Here is a 20,522-nt window from a genome sequence, read left to right as displayed (position 1 = left end):
CCGATGGCTCTTTGGGGTCCAGTTTGCTGTATCTCAAGCTAGCATTTGATTGGTTGTCATTATCGCTGTTGCTTTAGAAGTTATTTCCCAAGCATTTAATCACTCAAGTTGAGGTTTCTGCACTTCTGCTGATTACTCCATGCTTCCGTCCACCCAGCACCCATTTGGGGAGGTAAAATCATAGACTCTTAGCTTCATTTGCTCTTCCTGAACTTGGAGGGAAAACACCTGTTACTTTTGGCCAATTGATCCCCCAATTCAGGTCTCAGAACTAAACCACCCACATCCAGGGTGAAAAAGAGGAGCCTTTCTGTTTCTGGGGGAGGCCAAGGATAGGCTAGGGTGTGAGGAGGGCAGAGGAGAAAGGACCCAGGCACAGGTGGTGAGTCCAGGCTTGGGAATTCATAGTGTCTTTTTTGCATGAATCTTATTCATAGTCTCTCTTTTTGCATGCTCCACAGCAGGCCACCAGGCGGCACTTGTCAAAAGATAAAGGGAGCCCTCTCATCCACATCCAGTTCCTGGGTGTCTCCTGAGTCACATTCAGAACGGGGAAGTAAAAAGGGCTGTGAAATGAGCCTCAGTGTCATGTGGTTCTTTTTCCCTAATTGGGTCTGGCAGGCCCGGGCACAGGGGCCTGGGAAACATATCTTTTTGGCAAGGGTAGAGGGGGAAATCTAGTGCCCTCTATTTTCCTGTTCAGTATCTAAGCTGACATTCCAGATGAAAATCTCCAGAGAGCTGGAGCTGAACCATAATTATCCTTTTTTTTTATTTTTAAAACTGTACCAGTTAGTACACATGTGATTTCTAGGCTTAGAAAACGTGTCTTCACGATAAGAGGGATGCAGAACAAAAGCAAAAAGCATCCACTTCAGAAAATTGCACTTCTGTGGCAAATATGCATATTCCCACTAATACAAATACTAAAAACAAAAGTCTGTATTTTTTCCAAACTTTCTATTTTTAGTTCTGTTTCTTCTGGCAGAAAATATAATCTCATTCAGTTCCAGGCATTCCTAGGCACTTCAGGTTTAAACCTATTCAAGTTTCCCTACTCTGAAATCCCCAAATTTTTCTCAGGGGTCTGTCATATCTCCCTTTGAAGCCAGCTATTTCTGGGGGAGGTGGGCTTCCAGCATCCCTCCTCTGGACTCCAGCATCCCTGTCTAGGGTATAACTCTTGTTTCTCATCCAGCTGGTCTCTTTCCCTTCTTAATCTTCTGGGGGGTGGAGGGGAGGGTAGGAGCAGGGTGTGTCTGGAAGAGGAGAGGCTGGTGGAGAGTGGAGACTGGTCAGCAAACACTCTTCATCCTGTCTTTCACTGGGACATGTGGACCATTGCCAACTATTTGTCATTTCTGTTCTCTGGCTCCACCATGGCAATTCTGTAAGACAAATGGCAGGCTGCTTCTCCACAGGAATGGGGGCAGATGGAGGAAGTCACAAAATAAAAGGGAGGGTGGGTGGGGGACTCATCCATGAATACTTCATAGTATCACGTCGCAAATTTTGTTTGTGCTGAGATGCTCTCCTGTCTCCTGTTGCTCCATCCCTGGTACTGTTCACTATCGACAATGAATGCACCATTGCTGAGCAAAGGGCTCAGGGCCAACACCAGGGGCTTCACTTGGGACAGGCTGGAGCTCAGGGCAGAAGTTCCACAGGTCTTTTGTTCTCTCAGCATCCTGAAGAGAGACGTGCTTGGGCTGAGCCAGGCAGGATACACTGAGGTCCTTAGTCCAGCAACCTGTGCAAAACTGGCACTGCTTTTGTTGAACCTTGAGACGAGTGCAGCTTCCAGCCCCACATCTTGATTGTAGCCTGGGGGACACCCTTAGCCAGAGGACCCAGCTTAGCTGTGCTCAAAGTCCCGACACCCAGCAACTGTGGATAATAAATAAATGTTATTTTAAGCCTCTAAATTTGATGGTAATTTTTAATGAAGCAGTAGATAAGTGATACAGTAGGAAAACTAAATTGAACTTCTAGTCATTTCAATGGGGCAGAAATACGTTGGGGGCAATAACATGTAATTATATATATCTGTATGGAAGGTCACGTCTTATGACCTTCACTGTCTAGGATTTCTGAATTTGGAAACTAAGCCTTCTAGGGAGGGTAGAGAAGTCTCCAAGGAATGGTGCCCTGCCTCTTTCATATACGTATTTTACATGAGGGGTCTTAATAATCATTGTTGTTCTAAGCTACTATGTTGTAGAGTAATTTGTTATGTAGCAATCAGTAGCAAATACATTCTTGGTAGCAAATACATTCTTGGTCCGTTTTATTGTTCAGCATTTAGGTATTCAACCAATATTTTCTGCATACATGCTATCTATTGGGCAACTAGACATAGTTACCTTGCCTCGTAACAGACAAGTAATTTGTACTGGGTGCTAGACGTGGGAGATCTGAGATGAGCAGAAACAGACACACTGCCTGTCTGCATGGAGTGGGCCATGTAGTGGTAACACAGATAATCAAATAATCATATTTGTAAAATACAAATAATAAACATAAATTACAATAATGCCAAGCACTACATGGGAAAAGGGCAATATCTACTCATGGCTGTGAAGGGGAGCTTTATTTATTTCTTTATTATATACATTTTTTGAGACAGAGTCTTACTTTGTCACCAAGGCTGGAGTGCAGTGGCATGACCATGGCTCACTGCAGCCTCGATCTCCAGGGCTCAGGTGATCCTTCTGCCTCAGCCTCCCAAGTAGCTGGGAGCACAGGTGTGCACTGCCACATCTAGCTAATTTTTTTTTTTTTTTTTGAGATGAGGTCGCCCTGTGTTGCCCAGGCTGGTCTTGAACTCATGCGCTCAAGTGATCCTCCCGCCTCAGCCTCCCAAAGTGCTGGGATTATAGGCATGAGCCACTGTGCCTGGTTGAGGAGGATCTAATTTAGATAGATGGGGTTAGGAACAGTTTCTCTGAGAAAGTAAACTGAATGAGGAGTTTGGTGAATGGGAAGGATAGGAGACGAGCATACCAGGCAGAGGAAGTAGCATGTGCAAAGGCCCTGTGCTAGAAGGAGCAGAGTGGCAGAGGGAAAGCCACTGTGACTAGGACTCAGAGATGAAGGATGGGCAGTGAGGCTGAAGACAGAGGTGAGGCCACACAATCCAAACTCTTCACATATTGAAGAGTTTGGATTTGATACTAAAAGCAATGGGAAGCTTTTAAAGCCTTTTAAGAAGTAGAAAAATATAATTTTGATTTTAAATTTTTTGATTAAAAATGTCTTGCTGTGTAGAGAATTGGTTGAAGATCACCAGTCAGGAGACCAGTTATGCAGTTAACAGTAATCCAGATATTGTTATCATCAAATAGCATGTTTACAATTCCCAGGCATAGTTAGCCTTTTGCTTGATATTCTTTAAAAAGAGTAATTTCTATAGACATAGTTTGGGGCCTCCCAGAGTCTTCCCTCTAAAAAATTAAAACAAAATTTAAAAAATGGTAGGTTCAAATAGAATAACATGCAGACACATAAGATAGATGAAAATTTGAGAAATGAATCCAGGTAAAACCCAGATCAATCCATCAATTAGTACATAAAGGAAATATAACTTACTTGAAAGCCTACTAGATCAGCCAGACATATGGCAAGCCTTATTGATTTCTGCCTCATAACAATTTCATGTTGTAGATGATATTATATTTATGTCACAGATGAAGAAACAGGCTCAGAAAGGTTAAGTTACTGGACAGAGGCCACATAGCTTGCTGGATCTGTTTTTCCAAAGTAAAAACTTGTTTTTTTATACCACATTGCCCACACTTCTTATAAGACTCTATCTGCAGTCCTTCTGGAAGTGAAAAAAATCTTTTAATAACCAGACACCTAAATTCTAGGTGATCACTGTAACATGTATTTTTTCTAGGCAATATACTTCTCCAAGTTAACCTCATTAAAATGGGGCAATAATACCTATATTCATTTATTCGCCGAAAGGTGCCTAACACTTCAATAAATGTAAGGGACCCAATTATGCACAAGGTTTCATAAAGTGACCAAAGATAAATAATCCATGGACTCTAACCTAGCAGAACCTATATATGAAACACACGTTTATTATTTTATGTAATAAGAATCTCATTTCTGAGAACTTTTTGTCTTTACACTCCATCTACAGAGTTACAGTGAAAGTCGCTATATTAGTAAAATGTGATCCAGCCTATGTCTCCGTTGACTGATCCAGAGGTTGAGTCTAGACTCAAGCTGGACCAATCAGAATCCTTCCCTGGGACTTTGGAAGTGGAACTGAGAAAGAAAAGTCAGTTTTGGTCTGGGTGTCTGAACATCATGATGGAAAACTTAGGGGGCTTCTGGTGGGGTGTTTTGTCGTGTTACTGGTAAAGCAGAGGAGACTGATTATTGGTGATAAAAGCAAGAATGGAGCAGACCTGCGGAGAAATGTAAGCATGAGTTTTCAGTGGCTGCATATAAAAGTTAAGCAGAGCTTTAGGCAGTATTAAACAATATTATTACAGCTCCCAGAAGCCCGGTTCTCATGGTACACCTTCTTGCTGAACTCCAACATGTCCTACTCAATACAGCACCCCAGAGAGTCACTATCAATCAGCATATACTTTGTCTATGTACTTCCTGGCCTGACAACAGCTATAACATGAAACTCATAAGTAGCTGTATCTCAGCAGCAGATGGTTTCCCTCTTTTTAGAATAAACACTGGGTATTATATCAAAGTTAAGGAAATCTTTTGCTTTTGAGCTGAGGACCCAGAAAATTTGGAACCAGTCTTCAAACTTAGTGGTAACATGGTATCAGTTAATTAACTTGATTTAATACTAATAATGAACAGGATTCTGGAATGTTCACTAATTGTGCGAATTCTGAAATAGTGTTGTTTCCTCAGCTTGGTATTCCCTTCCTGTTTTCTATTTGGCAAACTCTTAGATAGCCTTCAAGGCCCATTGAATGCTCCTATTTTCACACCTTTTCCTTGACATTCTCTCTTGGAGAAGTAATTGCTCCCCATCTGTTATTGTACATGAATTTACTCTCTCTTTTATTATAGCTTGTTTACTATTGAATTTTAGTCATTGCTTGTGTCTCTTACCTAGAATCTAGACCCCGCAGGATAAGGATTGTATTTTAAATATTTTAAGCAGCCTTAGCATGTAAATACTTGACTGAATGACAGTGAAACTGTGCTTTCACATGCGAAATACTTTGGGTAGTTTGTCTTAAGAAAACACCCTCAATCCTGAGAAAACCAACCAAGTCAATATATTAGGATAAAACTTCCATATGGGGACCAACTAATCTCTTCTAGTTTACATTTGGAGCAGCAATTGTTGAAAAGAAAAATATGAATATTTTAAAATAAAAAAACTAAAATTTAAAATCATAAAAACATCCAAGAACATCTCATGAAATTTCTATTTTTAAATTTTGGAGCCGGGAAAATCTTTCTAAGTATGACTTGAACTCTAAATGCCATAAGAAAAGATTAATAAACTCAATTAGATAAAAATAAAAATAACCATTTTATTTATAGTAAAAGCTATTATAAAGTGAAACTCAAAATGCAGGAAATATTTGACATTCCTGTTGAAAAGAGCTCCTACAAATCAGTAAGAAAAAGACCATCAAAAGGGCAAAGACAATATAGAAATACAAAAATATAGAAGAGAAAATACAACCGGCTATTAGACATGTGAAAAGATGTGCAATCTCATTTACATTAAGAGAAATGCAAATATATGATACCATTTTTAAAACATCAGATTTGAAACGATTAAAAAATGTTTTATGACAAACACATAGAATAAGTAAAGGGGCGGGAAAACATGCATTCTTCTCACATTGCTAGAGAAAGTATAATTGATAAAACCTTTAAGAAAGGCAATTTAGCAATATCTCCCTTAAATGCCCTCCAACTGACCTTAACTTTCACTTTTAGGAACTGATCTACAAATAGGCTTGAACATATGTAAAATGGCTTGTGTATAATGCTATTCACTGTAGCACTGTTTGTAACTGCAAAAGATCAGAAACCACCTAAATCAATAGGGAAATGGTTAAGTAAATTATGGTACATTTATTTATATAATAGAATTATTATGCAGTCATAAAAATAAAATTGTTATCGGAAAGTGGTCCTGATCCAGACCCCAAGAGAGCGTTCTTGGATCTCACACAACAAAGAATTCAGGGCGAGTCTGTAAAGTTAAAGCAAGTTTATTAAGAAAGTAAAGGAATAAAGAATGGCTACTCCATAGGCAGAGCAGCCCCGAGGGCTGCTGGTTGCCCATTTTAATGGTTATTTCTTGATGATATGCTAAACAAGGGGTGGATTATTCATGCCTCTCCTTTTTAGACCATATAGGATAACTTCGTGATGTTGCCATGGCATTTGTAAACTGTCATGGTGCCGGTGGGAGTGTAGTGGTGAGGATGACCAGAGGCAGAGGTCACTTTCATTGCCATCTTGGATTTGGTGGGTTTTGGCCAGCTTCTTTACTGCAAACTGTTTAATCAGCAAGGTCTTTATGACCGGTATCTTGTGTTGACCTCCTATCTCATCCTGTGACTTAGAATGCCTTAACCGTCTGGGAATGCAGCCCAGTAGGTTTCAGCCTTATTTTACCCAGCTTCTATTCAAGACAGAGTTGCTTTGGTTCAAACGCCTCTGAAGGGATTAAGGAAGTTCTTTACGTATTGATAGGAAATTACCACCAAAATATACTGTTAATGAAAAAAGCAAGGCACAGAACACTATATATAGTGTGTTAGTATTTATGTACACAAAGGGGTAAAATCTTATATAGGTATTTGCCTGTAAATGCATACACCATATCTGGAAGGATGCCTAAGAATTAAGTGACAATAGTTGGTTGTCAGAAGAGGAACTAGGGTGGAATGGAAAATTATCACAGTACGTATTTCTTACTTTTTAAATGTTGAACAACATGAACAAATTACATGAAAACAAATGAATAAAAACTAAAATGAACAAAATATAGAACCATTGGCTAACGAATACACTGACTTTTAACTTAGGAAATTGAAGAAAATCTTAGTTGCCCTGGCATCTTGATTAAATTTTTGGAGAAACAAAAGGAAGTATGATGTTATTCAGAGGCACTGGCTATTTAAGTTATTCATTACCCTAAGGGTTGACAGGATTAGAAAAATCTACGTATAAAGTCAAGGAAGGTGATATAAATTCATGGATATAATTTAATGGTTATCTTTAAGGAAAACAAGGGGTATTGGGTCACATCTCTGCTCTCAGAAGGTGATGCCACAGAATAAGGAGCACTTCATATAAACTCCCATGGTGCCCCTGTTAGCCAGATGTGAGCTGGAATGCTGTCCCTCAGCCACTTTCTCTGGTGACTTCTGGCAAAGCTAAACACTCTAGGGGCTGCATGTGGTACTCATGGTGGCTCTGATTTCCACCTAAGCCTGATAAATTCCCTTCTTAACTGTCCACATTGAAGTGAATTGAAATTCTTTGTGACTAAACTTGATTGGCTCTAGGGTATTTGAACCCAAGATTTATTTTACTCTTTGTATAGTTCTCAGTTTGTACTTCTGATGTGTTGCCCTATTCAGGTACCCTAAGAACCTGTGTATAAGTTAAGGATTTCTTAGGTGACTTAGCTCATTCAATGTTACACAACCAAGAGATATTTGTTGAACACCAACTATGCCAAGCGAATGTGGGGATCAGTGAGAGACAGCTACTATGACTTCAGGAGGCCCACATAGTCTAGCAGAAAGGTCAAGGGGGTGTACCTTGCAGAGCAGGAGCTAACTGCTAGGCTGGAAAATATGGGAGTTTAAGAATGCTTTGGAATTCAGGTGGGTCATACACTACTCAATTTGTGTTTCATGTGCTGTGGATTCTAGGGAACTGTTTCAGAGAGAAATAAGAGATGTAAACATAGATAATTTATGTTTATTACTCTTACACACTCAAGTAATAGAAATGATAAAGGAAAACAGAAATGTTAAAGTGAATGCTGTGTCCCATGTTGCTTGTGATTGGATCATCAATGTGGTGAAGTAGCACCACCTTGAGGCAGATGACATGCTGTACCTCTGTGGGCTTCCCGGGCCTCCTCCATATCTGGAATCGTACAAGAGGCACCTGCACAGAACGTTTTCACACTGGGGTTTTCACATACTGTATTAGTGACATTGGGATGAGGGGGAGAGGGAGTGGGGCAGAGGTCCCACGGCAGGAATATGGACAGAAGAAGCCTTGTTTTAGGGCACTTGGTTCTACAGAGGCCGTTGGTCTGTTTCTTAATTGGGTGTGTTTTTCAATTATTTTGGTGCTTTTAAAATATTTTGTCTGTAAGGTGATGTTATTTGTAAATCTAAAGGAAAAATCGTGTATCTAAAAATTAATCAATCTGGCTGGGCGTGGTGGCTCACGCCTGTAATCCCAGCACTTTGGGAAGCTGAGAAGGATGGTGGATCACCTGAGGTCAGGAGTTCAAGACCAGCCTGGGCAACATGGTGAAACCCCATCTCTACTAAAAATACAAAAATTAGCTGGTCATGGTGACGCGTGCCTGTAATCCGAGCTACTCAGGAGGCTGAGGCCGGAGAATCGCTTGAGCCTGGGAGGTGGAGGTTGCAGTGAGCCGAGATTGTGCCATTGCACTCCAGCCTGAGCAACAGAGCAGACTCCATCTCAAAAAAAAAAAAAATTAATTTTCTGTTTTTACCTTTATATACATGAGGTGAAACTAAGTGATCATCAATGTCTATTTCAGCTAATAAAAAATTATGATTTCCTATAATTTGACTTTCTTTAATCTATCATGGAGATAGTTTCTGATCCTGTTAATAATTCACACCATCTAGAATTCTACGTTAAAAACATTAAAACTGCGGCCGGGCACGGTGGTTCACACATGTAATCCCAGCACTTTGGGAGGCCGAGGCAGGCGGATCACGAGGTCAGGAGATCGAGACCATCCTGGCTAACACAGTGAAACCCTGTCTCTACTAAAAATACAAAAAATTAGCCGGGCGTGGTGGCGGGCGCATGTAGTCCCAGCTACTTGGGAGGCTGAGGCAGGACAATGGCGTGAACCCAGGAGGCAGAGCTTGCAGTGATTCACTGCACTCCAGCCTGGGCGACAGAGCAAGACTCTGTCTCAAAAAAAAAAAAACACACAAAGAATCAACAAAAAAAACCAAACATTAAAACTGCAAGAACGGTGACTATTAAACCCACTTTTAACTTTCTCTTTCTACTCTGTTCATTTCACTTATTTCTGCCCCTCCAAAGAATTAGTTCAAATTAATGTCTCACTTTAAATACTCTGATCCACCCTGATTTTGTTGTTCTCCCAACACTGAATAACTGCATTTACAGTCAAATGCTAAATTGTATGATGTTTTCTCTTTTTTTTTTTTTGTATGACATAATTTTCAAGTGCTTAACCTTACTTCCCAATTAGGCTGACAGCAAACTGGCAAACAAGATTCAGACCTTATTCTTCTGTTATGTCTTAGTGATCCTGGGATCCATAAGAAATGCTTTAAAAAGAATTTGGTTAATTTGTACCGTCTACATATTGATTCCACCCATGTTCATGTCCTTAAAATATCATCATACTTGTCGTCAAGTATGACTGTTACCTAAATGGTGCTGTTACCCAATGACCAAGAAAGGGTTCCCTTTTGTAAAATGGCAAAAAAGAAACCAAATAATAAAACCACTGAGATTAAAGGAGAATGGGAGGTAAACAACTACTTTTGTGCTAAAAGTGTCCTATGGCATTTATATATATTTTTCCACAATTAATCCTATTGCCAACTCTTTTCACCAAGGACAGTATTGTGTCATGGTTACTATACCCTGGGCTGACATTTAGTCAGGAGGCAACAGTTGAACCAGTTGTTTCCAGCTGGTATCCATTTTGACTTGGTCTCTATATTATACTACTTGTTAAATATTTTTATTATCTCCCCTCAGTAAAGCTGATAGACTGGCAGATTCTAAATACACCCACCCATTTGTGTGAACACAGAATATGAACTCCAGAATTTTTCCAAACGCTTCAGTTACGAAAGTGATGTTAAGAGGGATTTTATGAAAAAGTATTCAGTATCATTTGATTTTAAAGTTTGTAATTGGTTATGCTATACCTACTTGACTACCTCTAATACCTATTGACTAAGGCACAGTGGCATGTGCCTGTAGTTCCAGCTATTCGGGAGGCAGAGGCAGGATTGCTTGAAGCCAGGAGTTTGAGGCTTCAGTGCACTATGATCACACCTGTGAACAGCCACTGCACTCCAGCCTGGGCAGCATAGCAAGTCCCCATCTCTAAGTAATATTTAAAAATAATACCTATTGCTTAGCTTATCTTCACCCATGGGACCCTGAATTGCCTGGAAGTGTTTTAAAGTGGGAATCTAGTCAGGTGAAGATCGAAAGCAAACAGAAGTTGCTGTCAGTAGGTAAGTACAAGAAATAGATTTGAGGTGTAAGAAAGAGAATTTTGGAGGCTGGGAATGAATGACTGCAGCTGCTAGGCTACTTTGCACTTTCTAGTCTAGGTCTTTGGGCAGTGATACCACATACAGGTATTCAGCTGCCATCCAGAGGGCTATGGAATCACTCCAAAGGCGTAAGTGCTCTGACATCATTCATGACTCTCTTCTCTATCATCTTATATCTATATAAAGTAGTCTTATAAAAACCCTACCAAATTGTTCTTGTTGTGGTGGCGGGCGCCCGTAGTCCCAGCTACTTGGAGAGGCTGAGGCAGGAGAATGGCATGAACCCAGGAGGCGGAGCTTGCAGTGAGCCGAGATTGCGCCACTGCACTCCAGCCTGCACGACAGAGCGAGGCTCTGTCTCAAAAAAAAAAAAAAAAAAAAAAGAGTACAATACTCGGTGGTAGAAGCAGAAAACCTTTCTTCTTAATTAACCATACATTTGTAATTGTTAAAGTCAGAGAAAAATTATTCAACACTGACATTTTATTTTCTGAAGTTTTATCATTTTTACAAAACAAAACAAAACGAAACAAAAAGCAGGTATCAAAAACAGCAGAGTTTATAGAATTTCTGCACCAGTTTGCACATAAGTCAGTGATTACAAAACTGGCATCCAATGTAAATACTAATCACAAGCTGACTTCCCTCTTGGTCAGGTGGTTTGTTTTAGAGCTACTCGATATTTATAACTTTTTATAAGCACCGGTCATTTTTTGAGAACTGATTCGGTTTGTCCAACAAAGTAAACAATTTTTTGCTGTGTGGCAGTTTCTTTTTTTTAAAAAACACTGAGCTAAAACACAGAATGTGTATTTGTTTGGATCTGAACCAAATCTTTTGAGATCCCAATTACCCTGAAGAACACTGAAGACATTTATGGGGCATATTAAATGGTATCTTAAATACTAGTTGTATACCTCATAACGTCTAAGGCAGCTATTGTAGCATTTCATTCAGAGGCTGCCCAGAGTTTAAATTACACCATAGTTTTTCTTTCTTTCTGCAAATCATTCTTTCTGATTCGCAGTTTTTTCCAAACAGAGCCATGTTATTGGAACAAAGGTTTGATGTTCATGCCCAACAAGCTCTGATATTTTATGGATACATTTGTATAGAGCAAGACTTCCTGCTCTGAACCCTGGGTGACCACAAATAAATTGAGAGGCCATGATTATTGGATGCTGAGAGAAAGTAGCATACTTAAACCCACAGTACAGATAATCAGGAGGCAAGCAAAAACAAAGCTAGAACTTGGTAGTGGTATTTACCCACCACTTATTCCAAAAACATATTTTGCTTAAATAAGGGAAATATGGTCCAGTTTTGCAATGTTAATAGCTGCCAGTCTCTCATATTTTTTATAAATATCATTTCCTGACTAGCAACGAGCTAGGAAACTGGCCTCAAATTCTGACCAAATCTCTCAGTATTAGTTAAAAATAATACAAAACAAAACAAAAAACCAGCCAATAGGGGTTAAAAGTTGCACAATTAAACTTGAATGTAAATTATACTATATACAGATTGGTATAAACATCACTGAAATGGTTTTGAAAGGATGAAACACTTCTATTTTAACAAAATTTCTTCTATATTATCCCAATTTTCATTAAAGGACAACTGATATGTAATTTTTTTCTTTACAGATATGAAAAAGCAAGAAGGCAAAGCTGAGAGAAACAGATGCTACCCACAGGGCAGCAGCGGCATTTGGTTGTTTTGGTCTTTGTACCAGCAATTCCCATTCCCGAGGCAGATATCCACTTCCTGCCAGACTACACGGTTTTTCTTGCAGTCAAGACACGAACAATGGACCCTACTCCTCCAGCAGCAAGTGCCTAAAAACAAACCAAGATGTAAATGTTGACAGAATCATAAAAGGTCAATTCTCATATTTAGTAAAACATTCTTCTTAAAGAAGGAATGGGCACGGCTATAGACCCTGAATTTATTAGTTAACAAATAATAAATTCTTGAACACCAATTACGCACCAGGTACTGTTCTTGACGCTGGGGTTACAGTAATAAACAAAACCTTGAAAGTCCCTGCCCTCATGAGCTTACATTCTAGTGAGATACTAGTTTACATTCGAGTATATTAATTCTAAATAATGTTCTAAAAAATCTGCAGCATAGTGTTCCTGCTCAAAAAAGGTGGACATTCTGCATTTCTCATTCTCACCACACAGTCAGGAGAAAATTCAAACTGGGATCAACCATCCCAACTTCCACTTCGATTAGTCAGCCTTTGTCAGATTTTTTTCTCCCAAAGAAAGAAGGTATTGTTTAATAGCTAAGAACTTAGAAACTTTAACTCTGACTCTAATTTGAAAAATAGAGAGTAATGATCAAGTATTAGGAATCTGAGCTCTGGTTTCTTTCTGTTCAAAAAATATTTATGGAATACCTTTGTATACTGAGTACTGTGCTAGATGCTGGGGATACAAAAGTGAACAAATACAGCATTTTCTGGTCTAGCACGAGGAGACAGACATATAAACGGGTAATTTTTATCTAACGTATGAAATGAAGAGTTGTGCTTCAGGTGCTATTAAAGCACCAGGGAGAGGCTTATACCCAGATTAACAGTATAGAGGAATGTTTCAGCTAAGGCTTCATGGAGGAAATGACACATTAAAAGAATGAGTAGGTGACAGGCTAACACCAGAAAATCATGAGCAAATGTATGGAGGTGTGAAACGATACCGTGCATTCAGGAAAAAGGCTGGCATTGCTGTAGCCTGAGGGGAAGAATGACATGGAAGATGAAGCTAGACTTGGGAACTTTGACTTTATCCTGCAGGTGACTGAAAAGGGCAATTTTGATTTTAAAGATATCATTCTGATGGCTGGGTAGAGAACAGATTTGAGGGAGGCAAAACTGTTAATTGGGAAACCAGTCAGGAAGCTATGGCAACAGACTGGGAGAGATGCTGTGAACAGCTGCATTAGATACACTTGAACACAGAGATTTCAGAAATACTTCGAAGACTGGTAAAAACTGGTGACTGACATTTGGAAGAAATGAAGACTTCACACATGCCTCAGTTTCCTCAGCTACAAAAGAGGAATAATAGCAAGCATTTCCCTCCATTTTTATGAGGATTAAATGAGTTAATATTTATAAAGTCTTTTGAAGAATATGTGGAATACAGTAAGTACTCAATCAATGTTCACTGCAATCTTGAGGCTATACTAGAACTGTGCTGCTTGGGTTTTAAAGCTGGCTCTTCATCTGTAAATTGAGGATGATAAAGATATTTATATACTTCACAGGGTTGTTGTAAAGGTTAAATAAAATATTAATAGTATGGTGCCTGGCAACAGAAAGTGTTCCATGAATAGGGTGCCATATAAATTACTATCCAAATTGGTACATTTTAGAGTAAAAGGGGGAACTATTTATAGCTATGATGGGACAACAGGCATAAACTGGGGCTATCCTGGGAAAGTTGTGAGGAATGGTTACCCTAATCCATAAATGTTAGTTCTTTTTGATAGTGTATGAGGCATAAAGTGACTTGACCAAGGCTAAACCACAAGTTTTACTATGTACTTTTTTCTTACGTGTGTATTTTCACTCAGATACACTTCAAACACTCAATATTTTTATGACTGGTTCTATTTACATGTTATCCAGTTTTTTACCCAAAGCTCAAAATCCCTTGTACTCTTTTGACAGATGATGTACCAGCATCTACTTACATTGCAAAATATACACATGAAAACAGAAAAACATGATTTAAGAATTCTTGATCCTCCAAACCCCTAATTCTTTAAAAAAAAGTTATAAAATACCTAACACAAAATTTGCCATTTTAACCATCTTTAAGTGTAAAATCCATTGGCATTAATTATATTCACAATATACTGTAGCCATTACCACTGTTTCCAAAACTTTTTTACCACTCCAAGCAAGAACTCTGTACCCATTAAGCACTAACTCCCTATTCCTTGCTTTCCCTACTTCCTGGTAACCTCTAAGGACTTTCTGTCCCTTTGTGTTTGCCTATCCTAGATTATTTCACATAAGTAAAATTATAAAATATTAGTTCTTTTGTGTTTGGTTCATTTCACTTGGTATGTTTTCAAGGTTTACCCATGTTATAGCATGTGTCAGAATGTCCTTCCTTTTTATGGTTGAATCACATTCCATTGTATGTATGTACCACAATCTAGCTGTTCATCTGTTGATGATCCTTGTGTTGTTTTCACCTTTTGGTCACTGTGAAAGAATTCTTGATTTGTATTGCTTATTTTCTTTTACAAAGTTTTGATTTAATTCAGAGTTCAAGATTATGTTTAATTACTAATAATCATTGCTGAATAAACACAAGTGTTGGAATCAGAATCTCTTAAGACCAAGGCTAGTAAACATAAATATGAACTATCATTTTCATGCATTTTATTTGTAATAACAAAAATGTACAACCAATCAAAATGGTTATTTAGGTGAGAGAGCTTGTCATTGTCATTCCCTATTGTAAAAGAACCAGTCATATAGATTTATAATTCATAACTTACCTTTTCATGCCATTGCAGTAACATAGCACTGCTATTGTCAGAGGGGCTCTCAAATCCTTTATAAATATACTTCATTAGGAGATCCACACCATTCTTGTCCAGAGATTGAACTGCCTTTTCTATATCATTAGCTTTAAAAGAGATGAGCACCTTCAAGACAATGCTGCCTGCCCGGTCCTGGTGGGTAAATAAATAACAGAACATTTAGACATATCTGTATGAGGAGGGTTTAGAATTGCAGAAAGTCCACACTAAGAAGGTGACATTTGAGTAAAGACCTGAAGGACGTGAAAGAGGAAGGCTTGGGATAACTGAGGAAAGTGTTTCAGACAGAGCAAAGAACAGTGCTATTAGTGTGTGTTCAGTGTGTTCCAGGAATAGAAAAAAACCCAATGTGGTTGGAGTGGATTGGTGGGAGAAAAGCACGTGAGTAAGTCAGAGGTTATGGGAGGACAGATCGTGTAAGGCCTACAGGCATTGTAAGGAGTTTGGCTTTTACTGAGAGAAAAGAGAAGACATTGGAAGGTTTTAAGAGCAGTGCCATAATCTGACTCACATTTTAACAGGATCGCTTTGGCATCTATGTTACAGAGAATAAGCTGTGAGAGTAGGGGATAAGGTAGAAGCAGGGAGAGCAATTAGGAGGCAATTGCAATAATACAGGCTGTATGTGGTAAGCATAGTAGCAGTGGAGGTGGCAAGAAACTAGACAGACTATTGACATAATCGAAGGCAGAGCCAAGAGGATTTGCTAACAGATCAATGTGATAATTTAACAATTTATTAAAACAACATTTAAATTTACGTCTTGATCTTAAAAAAATATCCCAACAAAACGGGCAGGTGTGGTGGCTCACAGCTGTAATGTAATCCCAGCATTTTGGGAGGCCGAGATGGGCAGATCACCTGAGGTCAGGAGTTCGAGACCAGCCTAGGCAAAATGGTAAAACCCTGTCTCTACTAAAAATACAGAAATCATGCGGGCATGGTGGTGTGTGCCTGTGATCCCAGCTACTCAGGAGGCGGAGGCAGGAGGATCGCTTAAACCCAGGAGGTGGAGGGTGCAGTGAGTTGAGATTGCACCATTGCACTCCAACCTGGGCGACAGAGTGAGACTCCGTCTCAAAAAAAAAAAAACCCAACAAAACCAAGAAGCAGATTTGCAGTTCCACCTTTCCACCTTGAATTATCCTTCAGAAGTAATTTTTTCTTAAAAACTTTCTTTTATTTAAAAATTTTAAGAAACCAAGCAGTCTTGAAAGAAAATTGACTGTAATTTATATGAACTGACTGTGGATATGAAATATAGTGATGTTCATTAATAATGATCTTTTTTCTTTGGCAAAAGCCTGCTTCAAAAGCAGTTATTTTCTTACCCATCCAGCCAAGCCAAGGAAACCCTTAACTGACCTTTTCAACAATTCGTTTCTCCTTCCATTCAACACAAAGTGATACCTCCAGCATTCCTACTGGTCAGGATTTCACAGAATGTTTCTACCACCTATTGTTATCTTTGGCTTAAAGACTGCAATTACCAGATTTAGAAAAATATCTTTGCATCCAGGGTAAAAATGAAACTTCAACGACATTCTTCACAACTTGCAAAAACCAAAGAAATTTTTCCCCAATAAAAAATTATGTTACCTAGATAATTATTATGCATTTACCTAAGTTATTACTTACTACTATTGAACTGAGATCCTTGAAGCTGCTAGGATGTATGAATAGCTATGGACAACGGGGTTGATGCTATGGGCATCATTTTAAATAAATACGTAAATAGGTTAAGAATTAGTAAAAGACTGCAGAGAATGTAAGTTGCACAACTGTTCTGAAGGGCAATTTGGCAATACTACATGTACCAAAAGCCTTAAAAAAAAGTGCATTCTTTGATCCAGTAATTCACTGCTAGCAATTTACTCAAAGAGAACAATTAAAAATTTACCAAAAAATATTGATTTCAGTGGTTTACAATAGGAAAAAAAAGTCAGTCTAAATATATAACAAAACATTAGTTATGTATACACTGCAGCTTATCCATATACAACTGTTAAAAATGCTATAAACTTATTGCGAAGGAAAGCTCATGTACATTACATACAGCCGAAAAAGCACGTTATAAAATTTCATTCTTAAAAAACAAATGGGAACTCGGTAACTATATAGCAAGGCCCCAAAGTAGTAACTGCTATCTATGGGTGCTGGGACCATAAATGGCTATCTTTTTAACCTTCCCATATATCTAAGCTTTCTATAATAAATATTTAGTATTTGTATGGTTTTAAAAAATCTTTAAAAAGCAATTACAATCTGTTTATTTTTGTAAAGGTTTAACTTATTTTTCAAACCTTTGCTTAAATTCAGCCTGAGTGGTCTCCTCTAAAAACACACACAAATGATTTCACTATCGTTTGAACTTACTGTGTCTTACCATGCAGCGTTATCATAACTACATTACAGGGCTATTTTTTTCACGTGAAATTTTTACTTATCAAACTACATTATAAACTCTTCTATGTCAAAGATAGCAAACAGTTAAAATATTGATTTTTTTTTTTGCAACTGCAGAGGACTTTACTAAAAATAAGGTATCAGCAGAGATCACTGTGTTGTAGTCTGCAACTCACCTTCACTGCCTGACTCTTGGTGTTGATAGGGGGGTTCTTCAGAGCTGCCTGTAGGGCAGCTGTCATGTTTCCTGTGATGGAAGTTAAGGGTGTAGCAGCAAAGGATGGCCCCCAGGAAAGCATTATAACCACTGGTTCTTACGACTTGATTTACATATAAAAAGAAACTCTGGTCACCATGTTCAATACTGGAAATTCAATGTGCTGGTTTCCAGGATGTTAATCAAAGGCAAAATATCAACAGCAAAATAGAACATTAGACTTTTTAATAAAGCAAGGACTGTTTCACCCTTGATTCTAACTATCAAATGAACACCTTGATAGTCTTTCATTTCCCAGTGAGATACATATGCAAACATTACCTAGAGTGGTGTTAAAGAAATCCTAAAATATATATCAGAATTATTAGTCCCCCAAATGAAATAACCTATTATCAACCAAAATGTCTTTTCCTGTGATTCTAATTGAAAAAATAAAGACCAAACTTTTACTAGAACTATATTCTATATTATCTGAAATGCTGGTAGAACATGCTGGCAGATTAGCAATCTGAATGATACACATTAGCAGTCTCTCAATATTGATGAAAAGAGGCATCACAGAAGATGTAATAATTCATATGTCCCTTAGGTGGCAGCTTAATTTTTTGCTTTATATATTTTCTCTCATATTTCACAAAGGTTATTCAAACTGTGTTAGACCATACCTATTAAATTCAGGCTCTCTTTGAAAGCACTAGTGAGTTACCAAGCATGAGAAACAGAAGGCCAATCAGACTGTCAGAACGTACAGACATTCCCCTAAAAGGAAAACCAGAGTTCACTTGTTCCTCCATCTCTATTACCCCACCACTAGGGCTGTCTTTCCTGGCTGTATGTAAGGGTAAGAAGAGACAGTATCTTCATATTTTAAGATGAACTGATCAAAAAGCAGATCCACTGATATGGATACAGCAGTACCATTTAAGAGTCACCACAAATTACCTAAAATACACTGGGGTTTCATAAAACACCATCTATCCATCACAAATAATGTTTTTAAGAAGCATGTTCACCATTTATCTTCTGAAGAAAAAGTTCTTACACACACAAAATCTCTGTTTGACAAGCTGTTATTTTCAAGGCTGCAGGGATTTCTAGAGAAGCATGCCTTATGTAGATTAGCTCATTTTTTATGACTCCAGGCACTTAAGTATTTAAATAATGCAAGAGAGCAACAGCTAATTAACTGAAAGTTCTGGCAAAGGACTATTTATATATTGATAAATGTCTAATGCTCTATTTAGGTGCCTTTAAAAAAGGATATTGTTGCCATTAAATATTTTCACTTTCATATTTCCCCAATATAACAGGACATTGTTGAGAGTCTTATGAATACACCCAAGGATAATTAGAAATGCATACAAATCCAGTGTCTGAGATTTTCTAAAACTACAGCTTCGGTTTCTTGCAACATTTACATTTTTCTAAAAAAGATGTAATGCAAATGCGAAACCAAAGTTATGAATATTCAAATATGCAAAACAGAAACTGGGAACTGACAGCCATATTTTAACTAAAATGGAAACAATTTTAGGATTACAAAAATGATTCTGCTTTATACAAATGACTCATCTTCTATCTTATTCATTGGGGTTTATTTTAAATATTTCCAAGGATTCTCCACACGCATTCCCCGTCGTTTTTTCTATTGTCCTTTTCTTAGCAGGTAAAAGGCTCCAAGCTTCCTTCTAGGAGTTTTGTATTTTTTGTATTCATTCCCCTCCCCCGGTTAACAAATTCTGTGCAAGGCATATTTTGCCAAATCCCCTTCTTCTTCTTCCTCTTTTTTTTTTTTTTTTAAAAGGCCAATGGGCTGAAAGCACAGGGGCCCTCAATTTTCAAACTGTCCCATCTCCCCCCGCACCCCCGTAAGGAATAAACTACCTTAATGCTACCAATAACAAAAACACAACAAAAAACAAAACCACTAAGGAAAGATGCAGGTTCCCCACAATCAGAAATTTCTGGAGCTAATGTGACCCCAGGAAACAGAGTTCTAGGAAGAAAAACTAAGGCGCTCGGCACCAGCCTTCCCCACCAGCCCAGGCCGCCTTCCCTGGCGCCGCGAGGGCGCGGCCGGCGGGACCAGTTCCCGAGGCAGGCAGGCACTCGGGTGCAACCTGAGGAATCTGGAGGCGTGGAAGGCGCGCGGGGGAGCGCAGGCTTCCAAGAGTGGGACCCTTGCGTCTCCTGCTGACTAGGTAGGAAACGGGGGCTTCCCCCTGCCCTCTCAGAACGGGCGACCCCAAAGAGACAGGTTAAGCCGCAGGTTGAGAGGGCAGCTCCGCTCCGGCGCCCGGCGGATCCTGCAGGCTCCCGGGTCTCAGGAGAAGGGCGGGCTGGGCTTGGCTGGGCTGGGGTGGGGAGGGCGGCGAATACAAGGATATTGCCGCAGGCAGGAGTCCACCTCGCCCTCGTCGGGCCCGGCCTGGCCGTCGCCCCCATCTTCTTCGTCCACGAACTTGTTCTCGTCATATTCATCCACGTCCACCTTCCGGAACCGGGCCGACGACACTGTGTTCTTCGACATCCCAATCCCGACCAGCGGCAAAGGCCTCTTCTTGGCGCTGCCTCTACCTCAGCAAGCCCAGCCCAGCAGCCCACTGCCCGGCGCCTGATTCACTTCCCTCTTCCGCTCTGGGGCGTCGCCGGCTGCCGCGGCTCGGACGGTTCTGGGCCTGCGCGCCAGCCCCGTTTCTTCCTCCTCAGGTTCGCGCTCCCCTGGCGCCTCCCACGCTGCCCCCGCTCTTCCACGGAGAGCGCGCGGGAGGGAGGGAGCGCGCAGGACACAGCGCGCAGGCGCGGGCTCTCCGCAG

At 39.5% G+C, this 20,522-nt stretch overlaps 1 protein-coding gene across 2 annotated transcripts; it reads right to left on the bottom strand.

Moving 5' to 3' along the window:
• Positions 1-1,575: 1,575 nt before the first annotated feature.
• On the bottom strand, positions 1,576-20,518 carry ARPC5 (actin related protein 2/3 complex subunit 5). 2 transcript variants are annotated; one of them, XM_030818763.1, is made up of 4 exons: positions 20,094-20,483; positions 17,666-17,738; positions 15,039-15,215; positions 1,576-1,887 (listed from the first exon to the last, which is right to left on the bottom strand). In XM_030818763.1, the coding sequence occupies exons 1-4, from the start codon at positions 20,234-20,236 to the stop codon at positions 1,738-1,740; spliced, it is 543 nt and encodes a 180-aa protein (XP_030674623.1). In that variant the 5' UTR covers positions 20,237-20,483; the 3' UTR covers positions 1,576-1,737. The 2 variants fall into 2 exon arrangements, with proteins under 2 accessions (XP_030674623.1, XP_012357451.1); XM_012501997.2 differs by lacking the exon at positions 1,576-1,887 and adding an exon at positions 10,978-12,352 and having other exon boundaries at positions 20,094-20,518.
• Between the last annotated feature and the right edge of the window lie 4 nt (positions 20,519-20,522).

Source organism: Nomascus leucogenys, chromosome 9 (assembly GCF_006542625.1).
Source record: "Nomascus leucogenys isolate Asia chromosome 9, Asia_NLE_v1, whole genome shotgun sequence".
NCBI lineage: Eukaryota > Metazoa > Chordata > Mammalia > Primates > Hylobatidae > Nomascus > Nomascus leucogenys.
Note: the sequence above shows the minus strand (reverse complement) of the source record. Positions and strands in the feature narration are given on the sequence as shown.

Coding starts and splice junctions, on each gene's coding strand:
- ARPC5 (XM_030818763.1), bottom strand. CDS start 20,236: ATGTCGAAGAACACAGTGTCGTCGGCCCGGTTCCGGAAGGTGGACGTG. Junction 17,739..20,093: donor GTGGACTCCTGCCTGCGGCA/ATATCCTTGTAT, acceptor AACTTCCATCAC/AGGAAACATGACAGCTGCCC. Junction 15,216..17,665: donor CCAAGAGTCAGGCAGTGAAG/GTGAGTTGCAGA, acceptor TTTACCCACCAG/GACCGGGCAGGCAGCATTGT.